The following is a 23,753-nucleotide window of genomic DNA, read 5'->3' on the forward strand; positions in this document are numbered from 1 at the left end:
AAAAAATGACCAAATGTGCTAAACTGACCAAATGACCACCCCAACGGGGCTGCTCACGGGGAATTCCCGGGGACCACCGACTCCTGGTGCTCCAGAACGGATGCAAAAGTGGTGGCGCCCCCAGTGGAGGACCCCCTACACTGCAGCTCACATAAAATGCCGTAACTCCGGCTAGGAGCGACCGGGACAGCCGGGGCCGGTACCTATTCGTCCGCCTTGCCGGCGCGGAGACCCCACCCCTCATTTCTCACATGGCCCTCTTCTAGCGCCACCATGAGGCCGATTCTTACAAAACACATTTTTGGACACTGCTCCTACAATTTTTGCCCTAAAATCACGCAAATCGGTACACAGTATGTCTACACTCATCCCATCAACATGAATCTCTCCCATATAGCGCCACCTCCAGGCCGATTTTTAAAAACACATTTTTGGACACTGCTCCTACAGATTTTGCCCTAAAATCACGAAAATCACTACACAGTATGTCTACACTCATGTCATCAACATGGATCAGGAAGATTTTGGCAAAACACATTTTTGCCCTATTTGTGGAGATAAGTGACCTACGGTCGCTTATCTCCCGATTAGGGAGTCTTACTGGTTGCTATAAATACCAGTAAGACTCCCTAATCGGGAGATAAGCGACCGTCAGGTCGCAGCGTGATTCTAGGGCAAAATGTGTAAGAGCAGTGTCCAAAAATGTGTTTTAAAAAAATCGGCCAGATGGTGGCGCTATATGGGACAGATCTATGTTGATGACATGAGTGTAGACATACTGTGTACCGATTTGCGTGATTTTAGGGCAAAATCTGTAGGAGTAGTGTCCAAAAATGTGTTGGGCCTGATGGTGGCGCTATATGGGACAGATCCATGTTGATGACATGAGTGTAGACATACTGTGTACCGATTTGCGTGATTTTAGGGCAAAATCTGTAGGAGCAGTGTCCAAAAATGTGTTTGAAAAAATGGGCCTGATGGTGGCGCTAGATGGGACAGATCCATGTTGATGACATGAGTGTAGACATACTGTGTAGCGATTTGCGTGATTTTAGGGCAAAATCTGTAGGAGCAGTGTCCAAAAATGTGTTTGAAAAAATGGGCCTGATGGTGGCGCTATATGGGACAGATCCATGTTGATGACATGAGTGTAGACATACTGTGTGCCGATTTGCGTGATTTTAGGGCAAAATCTGTAGGAGCAGTGTCCAAAAATGTGTTTGAAAAAATGGGCCTGATGGTGGCGCTATATGGGACAGATCCATGTTGATGACATGAGTGTAGACATACTGTGTACCGATTTGCGTGATTTTAGGGCAAAATCTGTAGGAGCAGTGTCCAAAAATGTGTTTGAAAAAATAGGCCTGATGGTGGCGCTATATGGGACAGATCCATGTTGATGACATGAGTGTAGACATACTGTGTACCGATTTGCGTGATTTTAGGGCAAAATCTGTAGGAGCAGTGTCCAAAAATGTGTTTGAAAAAATGGGCCTGATGGTGGCGCTATATGGGACAGATCCATGTTGATGACATGAGTGTAGACATACTGTGTACCGATTTGCGTGATTTTAGGGCAAAATCTGTAGGAGCAGTGTCCAAAAATGTGTTTGAAAAAATAGGCCTGATGGTGGCGCTATATGGGACAGATCCATGTTGATGACATGAGTGTAGACATACTGTGTACCGATTTGCGTGATTTTAGGGCAAAATCTGTAGGAGCAGTGTCCAAAAATGTGTTTGAAAAAATAGGCCTGATGGTGGCGCTATATGGGACAGATCCATGTTGATGACATGAGTGTAGACATACTGTGTACCGATTTGCGTGATTTTAGGGCAAAATCTGTAGGAGCAGTGTCCAAAAATGTGTTTGAAAAAATCGGCCTGATGGTGGCGCTATATGGGACAGATCCATGTTGATGACATGAGTGTAGACATACTGTGTACCGATTTGCGTGATTTTAGGGCAAAATCTGTAGGAGCAGTGTCCAAAAATGTGTTTGAAAAAATGGGCCTGATGGTGGCGCTATATGGGACAGATCCATGTTGATGACATGAGTGTAGACATACTGTGTGCCGATTTGCGTGATTTTAGGGCAAAATCTGTAGGAGCAGTGTCCAAAAATGTGTTTGAAAAAATGGGCCTGATGGTGGCGCTATATGGGACAGATCCATGTTGATGACATGAGTGTAGACATACTGTGTGCCGATTTGCGTGATTTTAGGGCAAAATCTGTAGGAGCAGTGTCCAAAAATGTGTTTGAAAAAATGGGCCTGATGGTGGCGCTATATGGGACAGATCCATGTTGATGACATGAGTGTAGACATACTGTGTAGCGATTTGCGTGATTTTAGGGCAAAATCTGTAGGAGCAAGAGATACAAGGTAGCCGCCCGACAGCGACGATAAGTGGGATGCCTTATATTATTTTTTCCTTCCCCCCAGGGTGCGTTCAGAGCACATAAGGGGGGGGGGGGGGGGGGGAGGGATTGGAAGCTGTTTTTGAAAAGGGGGGCATTGAGATTTGTGTTTATTCTTATTCCCTCATGCCTGTTTACTGCATTCCAGAGCACATTTTCCCGTCATCTCATCTGAGGCTGTTGGTTCATTATCACAACAAACAGCTGATTTATAAATAAATAAACGAGCGGCGAAAAATTAAGTGCTTTAAATTAAATGTAATAAATTGACGATGTCTTCTCTGCATTTTCTGTAGGCCTAGAATTATATAATGCTTTAACTGTTGAAAAATAGCAGATGAGTACTACGCTGAGAGCTTGTAGATCTGCTATTTTCGTGTTGTTGTTTTTTTGTGCAAGTCTTTGAATATATCTTTTTAAAAGCAAATATTTGTAACTTAAATATTTGCTTCTGGGTGGTCCCTGGAACAACATATTTTGACATGGGGGTCCACGGCCAAATGCATGTAAATCTGGGGGTCCTTGACATGAAAAGGTTTGAGAACCACTGATTTAGAAGAAGGATTTATAGAATCGGATCAAGATTTAAAAAAAAATCACAAATGTACAAGACTTTTTTTAAATAAAATTAATCTGCAAATGGCAGCAAACCGCTCCATTCCCATTGAAAAGCATTTCCAATTTTCAATAGTTTTATTATTTGATTATTATGACAAAACATACATTGACCACTTAAGCCCCATATACATTTCGGCCTTTTGAAAATAGCCAATCTACAAGCTCACAAGACGCATTGTGAGCTTGTAGATCTACTATTTTCAAAATAATTTTATACATTTAAAAACTTGTGAAATGGGACATTCCTCCTAATGACTACGTTCTACTTTTGGTACTATAAGAACATTTTGATAACAATACTTTTGTACTTTTACTTGACATTAGGAGGCGATGGAAAAAACACCACATCAACGCCAGGTTGACGCGAGAGCCTCTATCTTCGAAATGGAAGATGAAACAAACCCGGAACTAAAGGTTCCTACAATTGGCCGCTAGTGTCGCTGTCCCCCCCCCCCCCCTCCCCTGTTCTCAAACTTTACATTAGATTTTTTCTTACCTTAAAGAGGTGGTGCCATAGTTTTGTAGTAAGTTAACATTATTCTAATAATGTGCAGATTTGTCTTCCTCGTGCATTTGAGTTTACTTCCTGAAAGCTGAAAGCCTCTTAGTCAAAAGGCCCAGTCGAAAAAACAGAGATTAAATTACATCATATAATCATCCCCTCTCATACCTAATGAACTGGTAGGTGTGGCAACCTAAGAACACAATTTTAACTGTTTCTGTAAACCTTTTTTGAAAAGATCTTAGTATAATCATAATACCTGATCATCATGTTTTAGGGGAAAGAAAAAAAAAACATGGCACTTTAATAAACATAGTCACAAATACTTTATGGTTCCTGTCGCTAGTTTAAAGTCTTCTTTCAATCACCATGATATGCGTTTTGTGAAAATATGGTCCCATTTATTTTATAATTGATGTTAAAGCAGAGTATGCTCAAATAGACTATAGAAAATAGGTCCTGCCCTCCTTCGTCTTCGTCTGCTTTATTTTCGGCAGGCTCAACACATTTACCCAAGTATCCCTGCGGTTGCACGTGACCGTTGGCAGCCAATAGCAATCCTATCATGGTACCATTAAAACAATGATGATCCATATGAGGGCAAAAAAAAGCTTCATTTTCGCTCTGGGTTTCTACCGTCATTATTTTTTTTACAGTCTATGGTCTGGACAGGATTATTTTCCGGGACTACACAACACCCGTGTTCGTCTTTAGAGAGCGGATCGGAGCGACGCAGAATATACTAGGATTTTTCAAAGGTTAGTGAAAAAAAAACATTCAGCCTGGACCAAAGAGATGTTTTATTTCTGGCAGTGAATTTAAAGGACAACTTCACCTCTGGGACAACCAGATCTTATTTTATTGTTGTGTATATGACTAGTGATGCATTTTGCATCATATGATGCATCATGATGATGATGCATTTTGCATCATATATGATGCATCACTAGTCATGCTGAAATACTAAAATATCTCAAAACACAGATTGAACACAAAAAATAACTCAGGATTGTGTTGATCGTGTCCCAAACAACAATAAAATAAGATCTGGTTGTCCCAGAGGTGAAGTTGTCCTTTAACTCTCCCCACGCTTTGAACGATAACGCTCGCCCCATTTTTTACAGAACCTCGATGCCAATACGGCGCTCGTTCGGTTCGTTCGTCTGATGACTGTAAGCTGATGAGGGGTCGCGCGGCCGTTTACTGTAAACACATTTTCCGCTGTGATGGTGTAAAAAATCCATTATGCGTTAGATCAACGGAGAACAATTCACTTCCTTGTTGATTTCCTCTGGCCCGGAGGCTCTGTAGCCAGTGACTGCTCTGAATGTACGGCAACACATAGCAGGACAATTCACATTCATTCTCGCATGAGGCCGCCCTCTGCTGCCTGGCAGACCAAAGTGCACTATTGCACAACCAAAAAAAATAAAAAATAAATAAATAAATGTCTGTCTGTCTATCTACTATAACGTCGCAAAGGTAAGCCGCTTTTTGATGGCGCCAGACCCAATAAATAAATAAATAATCTGGCAGTAGGAGAGTTAACAAAGAGCTTGTGAGTATGTCATCATAAAACTAACATTGGATCCATTGGAAAACAGTTTTTTTTTTCTTCTTTTCATTTTTTCTTCTACCTATTCCTGAAAATGTAACGCTTTTGGACTTTGGCGAGGTTTCCGCCCGACAGCGACGATCCATAAAGTCTTTGTGACCCCATCAGCCCCAGGCACCGTTCCCAGATGGCAGTGAGCCCACAAAGTATCTGGGACACAAGTGAACTGGAGAGATCAGAGCACAATTCCATTGTTGAGCTCCATAAAATCATTCCATTTCTTTTAGCCCCCGGAGCCCCCGTTCCCTCCCAGAGGCTTTGGCTTTTTGCCTGGCTGCCTGTTGTAAATAAGAATTAGTTCTTAATGACATGCCTGGTAAAAAAAAAAAAAAAAAGGGAGAAAAAAGCAGCAATTCCTGGAACTTATTGTAATGAACAAAACCTAAATTCTAATCTAGTATGTTAATAGAATGTAACTAGTAGTACAATAGAATTAGCACATGGTAGCGGATGTTAATACAGTACAATATAACTAGTACAAATGTATGGTAGAGCATGTTAATACAGTGTAACTAGTAGTGGTATGTATCGTAGAGCAGTGGTTCTCAAAGTGGATTCCAGGGACTCTGTGGGTTCCTTTAGGGGGGTCTAAATTGAGTCAATTTAGACCCCCCCACATTATATTTCAACACATATGGACAAACCCGCACCTTGACATGAACACAAAGATTACACACATTTAATGACATACCAAGAATATATGGAATATATGGAATGGAAAGGTAATTAGACCCCTCTTCTTCATTTACCTTCTTAGAATTGCTAAATGCCATGCACAAATACTTAGTTTCCATACAATCAATTATTTGCACTGCAAAACGATTCGATACCGATTATCTGCATTGTAAACGATACCGATACGATACAAAGCCAGAGCGGTACGATATTTTCTTTTTACAAACGATATAGTAGATCATTGCAAATTAAAATCGATTTTTCAATTCAGTTACTATATCGATACACCCCTAAAATGTACCCATACAAGTCTGTAACTCTTAACCCTTTCAATGCCACCTTTTCACCACTAGAGGGCGCCCAATGGCCATAAAATCCACCATAGAAAAGCGCTGTATATGCACAAGCCGTGCACAGCCATGACGCGCCTGAACACTTTCCTTTGTGTCATGAACAGGGACAGGATGAAGTTAGCTTGAAGTTAGCTATTGGCTACCAAGCATTTTAGAAGCCCTATTTTCGGCGATTTAGCCATGATTAAACCTTGCACACCTCATGGATATGTATGGAACAGAGAAAATTAGCTCTTAAGATCCTAGATTGCATTGGAGTGTATGGTAAATATCGGTGGCGCGACGCTCTCGCGGGCCGTGTAAACAGATGACGGCCGGCGGCCCGGCTTGAAAAAAAAAAGAAAAAAAAAATGTAAAAAGCCGAACTAGTTTGGGATAGGCACCCAGGACGTTAATAATTATCCCGAACTAGTTCGGGATAGGCACAATAAGAGTTAGCCATACAAATGGAACCAAATGGACCCGTTAGGTTCCATTTGTAAGCTGTTAGAGTAGAGACTAGAGTATGTCATTACAGAGACACAGTGGTAGAGGCAGGATGAGGACTATTTCAGAACCATGGACAGAGACACAGTGGTAGGAATATTGCAACATTCTGAAACTTGTGAAGGTTTGCAAAAATTGCCATGGGCTTGGGCACACGTGCGCATGCGTGCATGCCTTGTGCGCACACATACAGACACACACACGGCTTGGTTACTATTAGATCGGTTAGAGGCAGACAGACAAAGAGACAGACAGACAGACAGAGAGAAACAGATAAATATAGGACAGAAAAGGGGCAGACACAGATGGGGAGAGGAACCGAGAACAGAGAGAAACAGAAAGAGAGAGAAACAAATAGACAGAGAGAGAAACACACAGAGAGAGAAAGAGATTTTAAAAGTCCTTTATTGTTACTGCCAGATGACACAGACCACAATTAACACTCCCTGTGTGTACCAGAGTGTACCAGCTAATTTGACTATTTAGACTTACCTAAAGATTAAAAAAAATGGCAAAAAAGAAACACGTCAACATATATACATATTAGGGGTGTGTATCCATCCCCTACAAGGCGATTCGATACGTATCCGATACATGGGCTAACGATTCGATTCGGAAACGATACGGCTTACATACAGACCGATTCGATACAATTCGATACGGTGCAATTTCGATACGATTTCGATACGATTTCGATTTTGTGGAATTTTATGCGATTCGATTCGATTCGATACGATTCGATGCGATTCGATGCGATACGGTGTGATCTGATACATAAGTTTAATGAAACATTAATTTTCCATTCAATTAAGAAGCTATAATCTATAAAGTAGCATTGCTGACCTTCAAATAATGGATATCTCATAAAAGACCATGGAATAACAGAAAATTGTAAAGAAAGATGGATGACAAATCATAAAATAGACACAGACATGTAGATACAAAAAATAATTAATGTAAACTACAAAGCCTACTGACATGGTTTGAAAATCTGTCTCACACACCCATTTCTAAGAACTTCACTTTAGCAGTTACAGTTGGTCATGTGGAGAAATATAAAACAAACACACAAAAGGCCTGGCCCTTCAGGCTTCAGTACAGTGCAATAATTGTACTTTGCAAAGCTGCTATAATAACACTGAAAAACTAAAATACATCCTCACCAATGCCACAGATCAGATCAATCCTCAGCAATGCCACAGATCAGATCACCAAATAAAACTAGTAAAAGAGCCTGCTGTTATTCAGTCAATAAGATCATTTCAAAGAGACCCACTTTACAACAGTAACAACAGCAGTATAAAGTAGGCTATAAGTGCAACATTTGAAGTCTGGCACACATCATGTCTACTTGTTATATTATGGCTCTACTGCAGTAGTTCTAAAAAGATCAATGTCAAGGTCCTCCATTTTGACATATGGATCAGGCTCTTATCTTAAGTTTAAATGGAACCAAATGGACCCATTAGGGTCCATTTGGTTCCATTTGTACACTCCATTGAGTTACACATACCCAAGGGTTCATTAGGGTCCATTTGGTTCCATTTGTACACTCCCCTGAGTTACACATACCCAAGGGTCCATTTGGTTCCTATCATTTCGCCGAGGACCCCCTAGAACTCCCTCAAGGACCCTTGGGGGTCCCCGGACCCCACTTTGAAAACCAATACTCTATAGTAGCCCTTTGCCATAAAAGCTGATGCTGTGATTATTACCTTTGCTGTCGACAAGCGCGGGGACTTCTGATGGTTATAGTAGAACCGGGTTCTACTGGGAAAAGTGTTATAATCCAATCCATTACTGTCGCATTCAGGTCGCATTCTTATAAAATCCAAACTTGCGTTTCTCCACTGGAATAATGAATCCATAGTGATGGAACTCAACTAACACGTTGATGGTTTGTTTACAAGTCGCTGTGTGTCGCACATGCGAGCGTCATACACGCTGCATCGGAAGTAGCAGATCTATAAGTTTACAACCCATCCACATGCAACACCCAGTGGGCTTGTAGATCTGCGGCTTCCCGCAGGACAGTGACTGCAGTACGCAGAAACACAGCTCTATTTGGAGGACAGAGCAGGAGGCAGCTTTTCCTTTTTTTCTTTCCGTTGCACTGTGCAGCACTGACTGTGCTTGCAGAGCGCTCACTTTTGAAGTAATGATTTGTAACAGTAAACGATGAGTAAGTAAGTTCAGAATTTCACAGCAGGTTAATTATTTAATGCTAAAATCCGATTAATCCGATTAATTACTTTAGGATCGATACATCGACCGATACGGCCGCGATTTGGACCGATCCGGGTAAACGCGCATCGATACGGCCGTATCGCTCGTGTTGAAACCGATAATCGATTCATATCGATTTTTTCCGACACCCTTAATACATATGCATATGAGACATGGTGGGGGCGGACATTAAATATTGACAATAAATATTGCGTGCAGGCGAGCATAATTGAATGTAAACTTACAAGCAAAGGCTCTTCAAAGCACCCGTGAGGAGGAAAAGGGCAGACACTTTGAGACACCAAACTGATCAGAGTTTCAGGTGTGCTGGACATGATTTGAGCTGATCTACCACACCTGAACAGGCTTAACACTGATAACAGGTTTAGTTACAGCAAGCGCCTGTAGGAGGTGTAAAAGGAGCATAGTGTGTGGGTGTGACAGGCAAGAGTAACAGCTTAGAGTAACACAGTGTGACAGGCAAGAGTAACAGCTTACACACAAAGCCACTCCTTGGAAGCGGCTTTCACCGCTTCAAAAATGCCAGACAACGTCACATCATCATCCTTGATGATTGGTTGACGACATTTTATTTCACAAGATTTCTTGTTACTTAGGGGAGGCCATGGGCTGGCTGTCGTCTTCTCCCCCTTGCTGACGTCGGCTTAGGCAGGGTTTGAACCACTCACCTTCCGCATGAAGGGCATATGCACTAACCACTACACCAACGTCGCGCCCAGACAACGTCACATTCCCTGATGAATCGCAACTATGCCTGTGTAAATCGGTGTTGTTAGGAATGAGTGTTTGTGTTTTGGGTGACATCAGACCAGAGCTCTGGTCAGCCTGATTAAGATGTGCCGCAGTTTTTAAAAATCACATTTAGTCTGAGTACGACCAAGAGAAAGTGTTTACACTCGGAGTGACCTCAGTGAGTCAGAGAGGCAGGTATATATAGAGACAAAGACAACTATCGGGGGAGAAAGGGAGTGACGGAGAATAATATATTAGAACCAAATCCTTCCAGGCTTAAAGAGACAAAGAAACGCCTTCAAATTCACAGTCCAAGTGGCAGCAGAGTTGACCATGAACCAATCTTCCAAGACACAAGTCTCCTGTTCTGAGTGTCCATACGACTTCACATCTCAGGCACTCCTCCATGAAGACACGAAGATGAGCCAACACAACCTCCACTGTCAAATGATGAGCAATGGATGCAATGGACCTCTCCCCTCATCTTCCTGGGAGAAAATCACCTGCTGTGTTACCAGCCAGTGTGTTACCAGTAAACAAGGAGGCACAGACCAACCAAGATCTTGCGAGAACTTCAACTCAGCCAGGAGTATTAAAGAAACATTTGATGACTTACACAGGAAGGAAAACCTCTTCACAGAGGTATCGACTCGGAAAAAACATCTGCATGTCCACGCCAAGGGAATGTCTTTCCAGTGTAAACAGTGTGATAAGAGTTTCAGTAGCTTATCTAAACTGAAGACACACCAGCGTGTCCACACGGGAGAAAAACCCTTTGTCTGTAAACAGTGTGACACGAGTTTCAATCAGTTAGTTCACCTGAAAACACACCAGCGTGTCCACAATGGGGAAAAACCCTTCACCTGTAAACAGTGTGACAAGAGTTTCAGTCAGTTAAGTAGCCTAAAGAGACACCAGCTTGTCCACAGTGGAGAAAAACCATTCATCTGTAAAAGGTGCGACAAGAGTTTCAGTCAGTTTGGTCAGCTGAAAACACACCAGCGTGGCCACAGTGGAGAAAAACCCTTCATCTGTAAACAGTGTGACAAGGGTTTCAGTGTGTTAAGTACCCTGAAGACACACCAGCGTGTCCATACTGGAGAAAAGCCCTATGTGTGTAAATGGTGTGACAAGAGCTTCAGTGTGTTAAGTCACCTGAAGACACACCAGCGTATCCACATGGGAGAAAAGCCCTATGTGTGTAAAAGGTGTGACAAGAGCTTCAGTGTGTTAAGTACCCTGAAGACACACCAGCGTATCCACACCGGAGAAAAGCCCTATGTGTGTAAAAGGTGTGACAAGAGCTTCAGTGTGTTAAGTACCCTGAAGACACACCAGCGTATCCACACCGGAGAAAAGCCCTATGTGTGTAAAAGGTGTGACAAGAGCTTCAGTATCTTATGTAACCTGAAGACACACCAGCGTATCCACACCGGAGAAAAACACTATGTGTTTTAAACAGTGTGACAAGAGTTTCAGAATGCCTCAAATCATGAACACAGCCTGCGTTGTGCGTGAAACTTTGCATGCACATTCCCACTAGGTCAAGGAAAAGATGCCACCCTTCTCACATTGGCCTCCAGTGGGTCAATGTTTGCATAACAGATTTTTGGAACAAAATGCCTCAAATCACGCATGCAGCTTCCGATTGCCGTGAAAGGCCCAAGAACACGTGGCACCCTTTTCACATTGGCCTATTATAGTGCCACCAGAAGGCCAAAAAAAACTACTTGACCTGCTGGAGATCTGTTCTCGGAAGAACACTGCCTATAGTTTTTCTTTGATTTCTTTTCCCACTTTTCTTGCTTTTCCTGCTTTTTTCCGCTGCTTTTTTCCTTTCTTACTTTTTCCTGGCTTGGCCACTTTATTGCTGCTTGCGGCTATATTATACCATTGTTTTTTGGCTTAAAGCGAGCCCACAATTGTTTCGAAGGAATACTATTTTCTAGTTTGGGGATTTTGTTTCTAGCAGCTACAGATGCTGAGTAATATTTTTTCCAGAAAAACATTGGGTAATTTTCAAATCGGACTTAGGTCTTTAAGGCTTTTTTCTTTTTTTAATATAATTTTTATCCCATGATTTTGTAACCCATTTTTCACTCTGTGCCAATTGCCTATGTAATCCCGGGCTCTGCTCTCCCTCTGCCGCACCTGGGGAGACAATGGACTGACCTCATGCTTCCATCTATGCATAAGTAGTCCAAATTGCTTCTTTTCACCTGACAGTGGGGGTTTCCCCACTGTCAGATAGAACTTAGGCCTAATTTGGGTTAAGGACGCCCCAGGCTTGCAGAACTGAGGCATAGAACGCAGGCAGCCCCGTCAGTCGTCCAGCCTTAGGTGTTTACTGCAGCCTATACGACCTGCCTTATACCCAATAATGTGCTTGGCTGTGTCCCGCCACCGTACTCCAAAGTTGCGCTGTCCTCAGTCTAAAGGCCGCCCACCCGAGATCCCTGCCCTCGTTCTTCCACAGGCAGATGTATTGACGTATTATCTTGCTTATTGTATGATGTATTTATTACCTGCTTATTTATTGTAAATTGCTCTGGATTAAAAGCGCCTGCTAAATGCCTGAATTGAAAATTGGATCCATTGTTACCCTGACCAGAGAGAGAGAGGGAGGGAGGGAGAGAGACAGAGAGACAGTGAGAGAGAGAGAGAGAGAGAGAGAGGGAGGGGTGGGGGTGTAAATAAATGATAATCATCAGACAGGTGATGACCTGCTTCTCTGCAGGGAGAGTGTGTGCAAACACCTGCTCAGTGTCTCCTCTGGTTCCCTTCCAGGACACAGGTGTGTTCTGTTCTCTCTCTCTCTCTGTCTCCGCTGCCGTTAGCCCATTTAGGCTTAGAATTATTTAATGCTTTAACTGTTGAAAAATAGCAGATCTACAAGCTCACAGCGCGGCACTGAGTGCCGTGCTGCGACCTTGTAGATCTGCTATTTTTGAAAAATCGCGATTTTCTTTTTTGGTTAGGGCAAGAGTATGGACAGACTTTAGGTTTTACAGAGAGATGAGAAATCTGGAAATGTTTGTGCAACAGTGGTGTTACCAGTGATGTTATCTGTTCAGTCGAGGATGACGTTTTATGTTTTGGTAAAAGTTTTGGGTAAAATGCCCAATGCCCATCTTTATTGTTACTGTGTGAATATTGAGAGAAAAGAAGTAAAGTTTAATAAGAACAAGTTTTGTTGTTTTTAGCAATGTGTAAATAAAGTGTTTTTAAAGAGGCAGTGCCATAGTTTTGTACTTTTTCTGGTTTTCATGTGTCTAGGAGGTTGACATTACTTCATTAGACCCCCTGGTGTGGTTGTTGAGCAATTATGTTTCTTCCTGGAGGCTGACACCTTGTGGGTCAAAAGTGCCACAAGGCATATAATCATCCCCTCCCCTTTTACCATTGACCCAACACTGTGGGTGTGGCTAACTTCAGCTGGGTCACCACCCACCATGACAACCAGGCATACTTAATGAACTGGTTCGTGTGGCAACATAAAAACATAATTTGAACTCTTCCTGTACACTTTTTTGGAGAAAAAAAATCTTCCTCCTAGTACAATCATAATACCTGATCATCATGTTTTGGGGGGAAAAAAATCATGGCATTGCATCTTTAAAAACTCAAATAAAAAAGTCTCTCTCTCTCTCTCTCTCTCTCTCTCTCTCTCTCTCTCTCTCTCTTTCGCTTCTATTTTGGAGCTCCTGTGCACCACAGCATCACACCACAACAACACTCTGCTCTCGCTCCGGTCTTTTGTGCTTGGCTCTTCTCTTCTCCCCCCAAAACAGCCAATCAAATCCCTCCTGAGCCCCCCCAAAGCCCCCCCAGTACACACACAGTCCGCCCACCAACACACACACACACACACACACACACACACACACACACACACACACACACACACACACACATACCACCGCTATAGCCTGCACCAATCAGCGGGCAGATCTGATTTCCAGGTGCACCCTGGGAAAACAAGGGCGCTTATGAGAGAGAGAGAGAGAGAGAGAGAGAGAGGATGGCCGATGATGTCGTGATGTCGTCAGAGAGAAGGGAGGTGAGAGAGAGAGAGAGAGAGAGAGAGCTAAAAATAGATTTTAGAATAAAACTAGGACAGGGTTGGTGTGCTGATATCTGAATCTTCTCTCTCCTTTTCCGTCCCTCTCTTCTCACTTCTTCACAATCTATTCCTACTATGTTCTATGTTCTCCTCAGCTGTCCTGCTGTCTGTCTCTCCTACACTGTCTCCCTCTCCGCTGTCCTACTGTCTGTCTCTCCTACACTGTCTCCCTCTCCGCTGTCCTACTGTCTGTCTCTCCTACACTGTCTCCCTCTCAGCTGTCCTACTGTCTGTCTCTCCTACACTGTCTTCCTCTCAGCTGTCCTACTGTCTGTCTCTCCTACACTGTCTCCCTCTCAGCTGTCCTACTGTCTGTCTCTCCTACACTGTCTTCCTCTCAGCTGTCCTACTGTCTGTCTCTCCTACACTGTCTCCCTCTCAGCTGTCCTACTGTCTGTCTCTCCTACACTGTCTCCCTCTCAGCTGTCCTACTGTCTGTCTCTCCTACACTGTCTCCCTCTCAGCTGTCCCACTGTCTGTCTCTCCTCTGTCTCCCTCTCAGCTGTCCACCTGGATGCGACAGTCGCAGTCTGGATATTGATGATTATTTAACCCGGAAATTTAGATTTAATTTTTTTTGAATAAAATGTAAATTAGTTTAAGTGATATTTTATTCATCTTCTCAACTATATTAGTTATAGTCTAGTTTTAGTCAGCTAATTCTACAGTTGATTTAGTCGAAAATAGCAGATCTACAAGCTCGTGACAAAATGAGTCACAATGCGGTGCATTGTGAGCGTAGATCTGCTATTTTGTGTGCAACACCCGAGCACAACTAAACATGAACAACTTTTAGTTCTACTGGATCTCTTCTCCACTAGTCCCTCCCTGACATTTTAGTTTGTATTTGTCGACAAAATTGTCAATACTTTATCTTCGTTTTAGTCATCACAGCTTAGTTTTTATTAAGTTCTTATTTCATTTTCGTCAGTGAAAAAAAGGCAGTCGACCAACAATTTTCTCCATAGTGTTAGTCCAGGAAATCTACACTAACATTACCCATTCCCCCTCGTTTGAAAGTGTCCCCCATGCACCACCCATGATGAAACTGTGTTCTCTGACATTACAGCTAATTTCGTCTTTAGGGAGCTGTTCATTCTCGAGGTTGGCTGTGCCTTTGATACAGCTTTAGGGGAAGCCTATCTAACCAAAGTGCTGAAATGTCAACGGCTACAGCAGACCATCTCACAGCTAGGCTGCAGATGTAAACTCGTAGGTTTTATCTGTGGTAGCCCGTAGGTAGGGCACGTGCACAAGTTGGTTTTGGCCGGCCTCTCCAAGCAGTTAGAAATAGGGATGGGACGATATGAAAATGTCATATCACAATTATTGTGACAAAAGAAATCGCGATTTACGATATTATCACGATAATCAAAATCCATTATCCTGGGGCGGAACATTTGCCAAAAAATTGCGCTGCGAGGCGTTGTGAGCTTGTAGATCGGCTATTTTTTGGCAAAGACATTTGATAGAGAGTGAAAAAAAGACTATCAAGTACATATATTATGAGTACCTTTTACCAATTATAGAGGGTTTAAGTTGTACCGGATATGCAGCTCGGCAAATAAAAGGTGAATTGATCCCAGTGCATGACGGAGGACGATATCACGATAAATTAAATCTCTTCGATGCGATTATCGTGAGTGTTTTTTATCACGATAAACGATAATATCGCTTATCGTCCCATCCCTAGTTAGAAACGCTCTGCTCAGTATCAGCTCTTTTAGAAAGCCGCTCAATTCGGAGGAGGCTTTTATCCATGATTGACGTCTGCTCTGACAGGCATGTCAACTGTAAAGTGTGTAACAATGTTCTGCCTGTCTAGACACTTTGTTCCCTGTTGTCTGACTGCGTCGGCAGTGTTTGTCCTTTTGTACGCCGCATTCTTGTACGTCTGTTTATGAGGGAATAAACAAAGCCTTGCAAGGCATCACGATGCAACACGTTGCAAGCTTGTAGATCTGCAGGTTTTTTTTTTTTTTCTTTTGAAAGTGAAAGTGGTCAAGTCTGATGGTGGGTTTTATACATGCAGATCCATCTAAAAATATATATATTGTGTAAAAGTAAATATTCTTGAAACTTGAATATATTCTAGATACATTGCACATACAGTGAATTATTACAAACCTTTTTATTTTTGAGGGGTGGTCACACCGTCTCCATAGCGTGGCCGTGTGTGTAGGTATGTTTGTTTGTTTGTATGTATGTATGTATGTATGTGGGTGGGTCTGTATGTAGCCTCAAGTGGTGTAGTACCTTTTCTGACCACACATGTTAAGGGAGGGGCGCTGTTGTTCAGGCCAGGCCAGAACAGGCAAGGCACACTCACACTCACACACACACACACACACACGCACGCACGCACGCACGCACACACACACACACACACACACACACACACACACACACACACACACACACACACACACACGTGCACAGACTCCACCGCTCAGTTCACACGGGTGTGATTTTTTGGTTAATATTAGATTTTTACAGCATACAGCACATGAATATCAAAAGACCACAGTTCAAAATATTACAATATTACACACTCAAGACCACTCAAAACAAGGATGTATAATGGAGAAATGTAAACCAGTGGGAGGTTTCCTCTGTCAGTTATGATTTGGGGTGCTATGGCATCTGCAATGCTTTTTTTACACAATATTCTATTTTCTTTAGATTGATCTGTAATTATTGAACCAATGAAAAGCCTGTGAATATACGGTAACTAGTAAGACTCAGGGCGACAAGCGACTTTGCCCTAAAAGGCGAGGCCGCGCCACAGTGATGTGGACATCAGGGATCTCCATATATGGGCATAAATGGGATTTGTTCCCCCTGGCATCACAGGGATCCCTCTAAACAGGGCATCATTAATATTGATGACATCAGGGAACTCTATATATGGGCATAAAAATGGATTCTGTTTGTGTGACATCACAGTGAAGCCAGAGCGTGATGTCAGAGCGGCAAACCCATTATGTTAGAGTGGTTCCCCTGACATCACAGTGACGTCAGAGCGGCAAACCCATAGACCGTAAAAATTGTACACGTAGAGAAACGGACACAGACAAGCTGTGATGTTTCTCATAGAAAACTGCGACCTTTGGTCGCAATCACTACATTAGAACCATCGGAACACATTTTATTTATACATTTCCTGGAAGGTAATAGTTTTGGTCATACCGTACAATGATTCTGCCCGACACAGCGACAATTTAAGTAAAAAGTGTCTGGTCTGCAAATATCTACAGGGAATATCTTCAATGTCCATGTTGCTTACGTGTCTGTGTCTGTGTGTGTGTGTGTGTGTGTGCGTGTGTGCGTGTGTGTGTGTGTTTGTGTGTGTGTGCGTGCGTGCGCACGGCAGCGCCCCCTAGCGTGCGTATCGTGCACTTGGGTCAGGCGTGCAACGTGGAGGAGGAGGGCGGTGGCTACACGGAGAGGGTCTACACCATCAGAGAGAGAGAGACTCTGGAGCTGCAGTGTCTGACCACCGGACACCCCCGACCACAGGTTGGTACGCCCCGACTCCACACCACGCCACGCCAAGCCACTCTAAACCAGTGTTTCTCAACCTTTTCAGGCCGCGACCCCCCAAATAATCATATTTTAACTGGGGATCCCCCCCACCCTGACGAGCACTAAGAGTTGAGGCATTACATTTTGTACCAGTAAGACTCCCTAATCGGGAGATAAGCGACCGTCAGGTCGCAGCGTGATTTTAGGGCAAAATGTGTAGGAGTAGTGTCCAAAAATGTGTTTTAAAAATCGTCCTGAAGGTGTCGCTAAATGGAACAGATCCATGTTGATGACATGAGTGTAGACAGAGCAAGTGTGTACCGATTTGCGTGATTTTAGGGCAAAATTTGTAGGAGCAGTGTCCAAAAATGTGTTTTGCAAGAACCGGCCTCATGGTGGCGCTAGAAGAGGGCCATGTGAGAATTGATGGGTGGCGGTTGTGGTTTGGCAGGCAAGGAGTGTGTGTGCAAAATTTGGCATGTATCGGGGCAATGGGTGTGGAGATATGAGCAGGGCAAAAGTGTGACGTGTGACGTGTGACTGACTAACCCTATCCCAGATAGACTGACTGACAGCTGGTGGAGGGTTTGATAGTAACTGCGACCTGACGGTCACAATAACACGGTGAAAATAGCGCAAGGCGTTGCGAGCATGTAGATCGGCTATTTTCACAACTTCTGCCTCGAATATTTGACAATTTGGCCAATGTTTAATTTGTCATTTTAGAGGTATTAAAAAGTCCTTAAATTGTCACTTTAGAAATGTGCATATACCTTCTATACACTTAAACTGTATGTCGGTTTGTTTACTGTTGAGTGAGAAAACAACATTAGGCTAATCATCTGGGGACCTCCAAAATAATTTGGGGGTCCCGACCCACAGGTTGAGAACCACCACACTAAACGCTAGCGTTGTAGTCGAGTCCACCTAAAGCGAGTCCAAGTCAAGACCAACTCCGGTGGGGGGACGAGTCCGAGTCAAGACCGAGTGTGGGAGGTGGTCGAGTCTGAGTCGAGGCCGAGGTCAGATTAAACATATCTGGGGGTGGTCAGACCTTGTGGTCAGCGGGTGTTATCCCTTTTATTTGCATTTTTTTACTTTTTTTTTTAACCCATTTTCACCCAGTGCCAATTGCCTAAGTTGTAATCCTGGGCTCTGCTCTCCCTCTGCCGCGCCTGGGGAGACAACGGACTGACCCCATGCTTCCTTCTATGCATGAGGAGTCCAAGTTGCTTCTTTTCACCTGACAGTGGGGATTTCCCTGGTTTGCATGTAGCACGTGGAAGGAACACGTTATTCCAACCAGTTCCTTTCCCCTCCATCAGGCTCCCTGGCTGGCCAGGGGGAGGCATTATAGAGATCAGGATTACTGCATGTTTTTGTGAGGGTATCTACCCTAGGAGACACGGGGAGAACATGCAAACTCCACACAGAAAGGCCCTTTCTCCAACCCCACCTAGGGTGTGGGTGCTGATGACGCGGAGGAGGGAACACGGCCACAGCGTCCCCCGGCGGGAATCGAACCCAAGACCTTCTAGCTGTGAGGCGAAGCGCTGACCACTGCGCCACCGTGCCCTCTTTATTTGGGGGCACGGTTTTATTTGCATTTAATTTTAAGTCAAATAAATGCATTACTCCGGTGCATTTTGAGAGCAAAATGAAGGAGATAGATCTATGTATAACGTCATGGGGTTCTCTCAGGACATAATTTAACATCTTGAAAAGTTTGTAGTTCCTTTTATTATTTGAACAAGATTGACCCATTTTCCAGACTATGGGTTTACCTACTAAAACAACTGTATGAGTACACTGTATGAGTAACACTACTATACACCACACCACACCACTAGGGGTGTAACGATACATTTTAATAGCGATTCGATATATATCACGATACATGATTGATGATACGATACATGGACGATATTAGTTCATTCATGGCGATATGATACGATTCGAATCAATGATTTAAAATCGGCATAGTAACTATTTAGCAAAGAAATTAAATCTATGTGAAAGGTGTGGATAGTGCAGGTTTTTAAGGGAAACATGTACATTACATACATGGACATTGTATATTGACAAACCTGTACCTTGACATGAACCCAGAGATTACACACATTTATCGATAGGTTCCGCAGGTCAGCTGCACAGGTGCAATACATTATTGTTAATTCTGGCACGTTTACTAACATGCCACGTTTAGCTGCACTTGAACAACCGTTCCAGGCTGCCATATCCAGCCCAAGAAACTATAGGAATGGGGGGAAAAAAATAAAATGTACTTCTTAAAATAAATGTCTGTTGCTAAGGTATAGCAAACATGACTGGTGTCTTGCATGCGCGCGAAGGCGCGCGTGCAAGACACCAGTCATGTTGCGCGTGCAAGACACCAGTCATGTTGCGCGTGCAAGACACCAGTCATGTTGCCATACCTTAGCTTTTTCTGAACTGACGCCACTGACTCCACCTGCCCGAAGGTTTCATGTACCTGCCGGGGGCAGGTGGGCAAGGGTTTAGTGTCAATGCCTGTGCATAGATGGAAGAATGTCAGACAAGTACTATAGTCTGGTTGCCACTAACCAGCCAATTTATGCTCGGTTGTGCGCCCAGGTGTCAATCTCCGAAAATAGAAGATCTACAAGCTCACGTTGTGATCTTCTATTTTCGGCTCACAGCTGAGTATAAAATCAGGTATTACCACACACACACACACACACACACACACACACACACACACACACACACACACACACACACACAGCGGGCTGCCTGAGAACACAATGACACACAACTCAATACAGAAGAAGAGCTCTGTGTGTGTGTGTGTGTGTGTGTGTGTGTGTGTGTGTGTGTGTGTGTGTGTGCGTGTGTGCGTGCGTGCGTACGTGCGTGCGTGCGTGCGTGCGTGCGTGCACACATGCGTGCGTGTCAGCAGGTTATTATGACGCTGCCTGTATGGAGTCAGCAGCATACTGGGGTATTAACTCACTGGGGGCGAGAGAGAGAGAGAGAGGGGGGGGGGGGTGTTAGGGTGGCCATGCATCTCTGTTCTATTTTTAACTCTCAGGCTCCACAGTCTGTCACACACACACACGCACGCACGCACATGCACACGCGCACACACACACACACACACACACACACACACACACACACACACACACACCTGTGTCTTCCACAGGCAGGTTTAGGGGCACTCACTCAATTATTCATTCATGAAAAGTACAATATTTGCCTATGAGATGCAGAGTGGAGTAGAAGTAAAAGTACAAGACAATTGGAAATACTCCGGTAAAGCACAAAGCCTACCTATTTTTTGTACAGTAATTGCGTAAATGTGTACTCAGTTACTTTACACCGCTGCATTCATGCTTTCTATTATTCATGGCCTCAGCTCATTGAACCCATTAAAAGACCTGAGGCAGATTCAACAAATGCCTTCTGAATCAGATGGTTCTCTTCACTCTCAAGATTTAAAAAAAATAACGTTCAAAAATGGCACATGTCTGCCGCTCTGCGTCTGCTATTTTTGAACAGCCAGCTCGTTCTATCCTCACAAACAGTGGCGTCAGTTCATAAAAAGCTAAGGTATGGCAACATGACTGGTGTCTTGCACGCGAAGGCGCGCGTGCAAGACACCAGTCATATGGCAAGACACCAGCCATACCTTAGCAACAGGCATGATACATTTATTTTAATTAGTACATTCTAATTTTTTTCCCCAAATTTTCTGTGGTTTCTTGGGCTGGATATGGCAGTCTGGAACGGTTGTTCAAGTGCTTTGCAGCTGACCTTTGCAGCTGACCTGCGGAACCTGGGAATATACCATTTTGTCAAGATGGGGAGAATACAAGTGTGGAGAATATAATTATAATACCTTGTAAAATGTTGTATTTGTAGTTATTTTAATGTAATTTAACAACATAATAACCAGAACAGCTAGACAAAGAGACATTCATGGATTCCAGGTCCGTTGGACCAAGACGATTAGGGAGTCTTACTGGTAGGCTAATGACTCCTAATCATAACCATAGCCCTAACTCCCTTCCTCCAGGTCTTACTGGTAGGCTAATGACTCCTAATCATAACCATAGCCCTAACTCCCTTCCTCCAGGTCCGTTGGACCAAGACGTCGGGCAGCAGCGTGTCCAACAGGGCCCAGGACTCCAGTGTTTTCAACGACACGCTGCGCATCGCTCACATCCTGCGTCACCAGGGGGGGCGCTATTACTGCAAGGCTGACAACGGTCTGGGGAGCCCTGCCATCAAGTCCATACGGGTCGACGTCTACTGTGAGTCACGCACGTGTGCGCGCACACGGGCACAGATTAGTTTCAGAATGCTAATGTAACCTGCTAGCACCTACAGTATATACAGTGTTGGGGAAGTTACTTTGAAAGCGTAACTTGTACAGTACAGTTACAAGTAACTCACCATGGCATTAACTTGATCAAGTTAAGTTATACCCCTGGAGAAATGTAACTTATAAGTTACATAGAAATAGTAACTTGAGTAACTTGAGTTTTTTTCAGCGTTAAATTGAGAATGTACATTTGGTGTACATGAAACAAAATATAATATCCTACAAAAAAAGTCACATGCCAGCAGAGATTACATTTTCTAGTAAATATCTGTGTTCCTAATATAAAGTAAAAAAAAAGAAGAAAATTATGATCTGTTGAGGACATTTGATCGTCAATCTTAACAAAACTTAAAGCTGTACTGTGGAAGCTGCTCAACTAGTGGTCAGTAGCGGTATTGCTTTTTTCGGCCGGAGTCGCCGCGGACCACCGGAACGGGGGTCCGCAGACCACCGCGGTCGTCGCGAGCACCTCCGCCTTGCCGATACGATTCCGTAGAGCCGTTTTTAGACCAGAATTGAGGGAGTAGCAAGCAAGATTACTTCACCAATGTAAACACAGTTGCTGAGGGAAGCTACTTCCTTTAGAGATTGGCCGGTGGTGTATGATCGGCGCTGTGATTGGCCGGTAGTGTATCATGTGGGAGATGACATCATTTTGCCGTGAAATTCTCCCCCCCTCACAACTCATAGAAAACATATAAAGAAAAGGCTTCAGAAGCTGAAAATAACAGAGTGGGGGTTCTAAAACTTTAGCGATTTAACAGTTAGGACAATTTTAAGATTTGTTTTATAAAAAAAGTTACATGGTATAACTTTAAATGTAAAATTATAACTTCGCTTGTAACTTCTTTTAACTTGTAACTTGAGCCAAAAATGACCCAAAAAGTATCTCAGTTACCTGACGAGTTACAGAAATATGAATGTAACTCAGTTACCAGCAAGTTACAGCAAAATGTAACTTAGTTACATAACTCAGTTACATGTAACTTTACCTTCCCCAACACTGAGTATATACTGTACTTAGTAATAGTGCGAATATGTCCCCATCTACACCTATCTCTTTGATACAGCTTCTGGGGGTCCCTGGCAAAAAACATGTACGTCTCTGTCTTTGTCTCTGTCTCTGCGGTTTGCGGTTTGTTTTCTCGGGATTTCGTGTAATGTTGAAAATTAGCTATTTTTGGATCTTATGTCATGCACAGTACTTGTGCGTGTAGTATTTTTTGCTGAATTGTTGTACGCTGAAGTGTAGTAAGATAAAAAATACTTATTTTTTTTTCCTTCTATTGATTACTCACGCCATGGAGACTTGAGTTCAATACTATTTGTAGTGTTTTGTCGCACAAGACAAAAATGTGATGACAATAAATTTACCCTCATTGATTCAGGATGGAGACCCAAATGCATTTGGGTCCCCATCTGGAATCAATGGGGGTAAATTTATTGTAATCAAATGTTTGTCTTAGGAATGCGACAAATACAAAAACAAATGACTGAACTCAAGTGTCCATGGCGTGAGTAATCAATAGAAAAAAAGTATTTTGGGGGGTGAACTACTCCTTAGAACGGGTACACATTATTGTGTATCATTTTATGCTTTAACTATTGAAAAATAGGAGATATACAAGCTCACAGCGCGGCACCGAGTGCCGCACTGTGAGCTTGTATTTCTGCTATTTTTGAAAAATCGTGAAAATTAGAATTTTTACCCGATTCTATAAGTGTCTTTTGAATCCTTCTAAGGTTTTTGAGCGGTGGTCACGCCGCTCCTATACGTGGCCGCGTGTGTAGACGTACGTGTATGTATGTGGGTGGGTGCGTCCGTCCGTATGTAGCCTCAAGCCTGCCACACATGTTAAGGGAGGGGCGCTGTTTTCAGGCCAGGCCAGGCCAGGCACACACACACACACACACACACACGCACACACACACACACACACACACACACACAGGGGGGAAGGGGGGGGGGGGGGGGGGTTGGTGGGTAAGGTTGGTGGGTTGGTGGTTAAACCACCGCTCAGTTCACACGGGTGTGATTTTTTTTGGTTGAAAAACCTATGTTTCTATGTCAGCAATCTGGCCAGCCATCGT

The 23,753-nt window shown here is 43.4% G+C and overlaps 1 protein-coding gene across 1 annotated transcript in view; it reads left to right on the forward strand.

Moving 5' to 3' along the window:
* The window catches only part of LOC308305612 (MAM domain-containing glycosylphosphatidylinositol anchor protein 2-like), a gene marked incomplete at both ends in the record, with an annotated part of 123,447 nt that overhangs the window by 42,004 nt on the left and 57,690 nt on the right, over positions 1 to 23,753 (forward strand). The window contains 2 exons of the mRNA XM_080750432.1: positions 17,145 to 17,290; positions 21,414 to 21,591. Of these exons, the coding sequence (XP_080606558.1) occupies positions 17,145 to 17,290; positions 21,414 to 21,591 (324 nt within the window). The remainder of the gene's footprint in view (positions 1 to 17,144; positions 17,291 to 21,413; positions 21,592 to 23,753) is intronic.

This window comes from Nannobrachium achirus (genome assembly GCF_963921795.1).
Source record: "Nannobrachium achirus genome assembly, chromosome: 20".
In the NCBI taxonomy this organism is placed as follows: Eukaryota; Metazoa; Chordata; class Actinopteri; order Myctophiformes; family Myctophidae; genus Nannobrachium; species Nannobrachium achirus.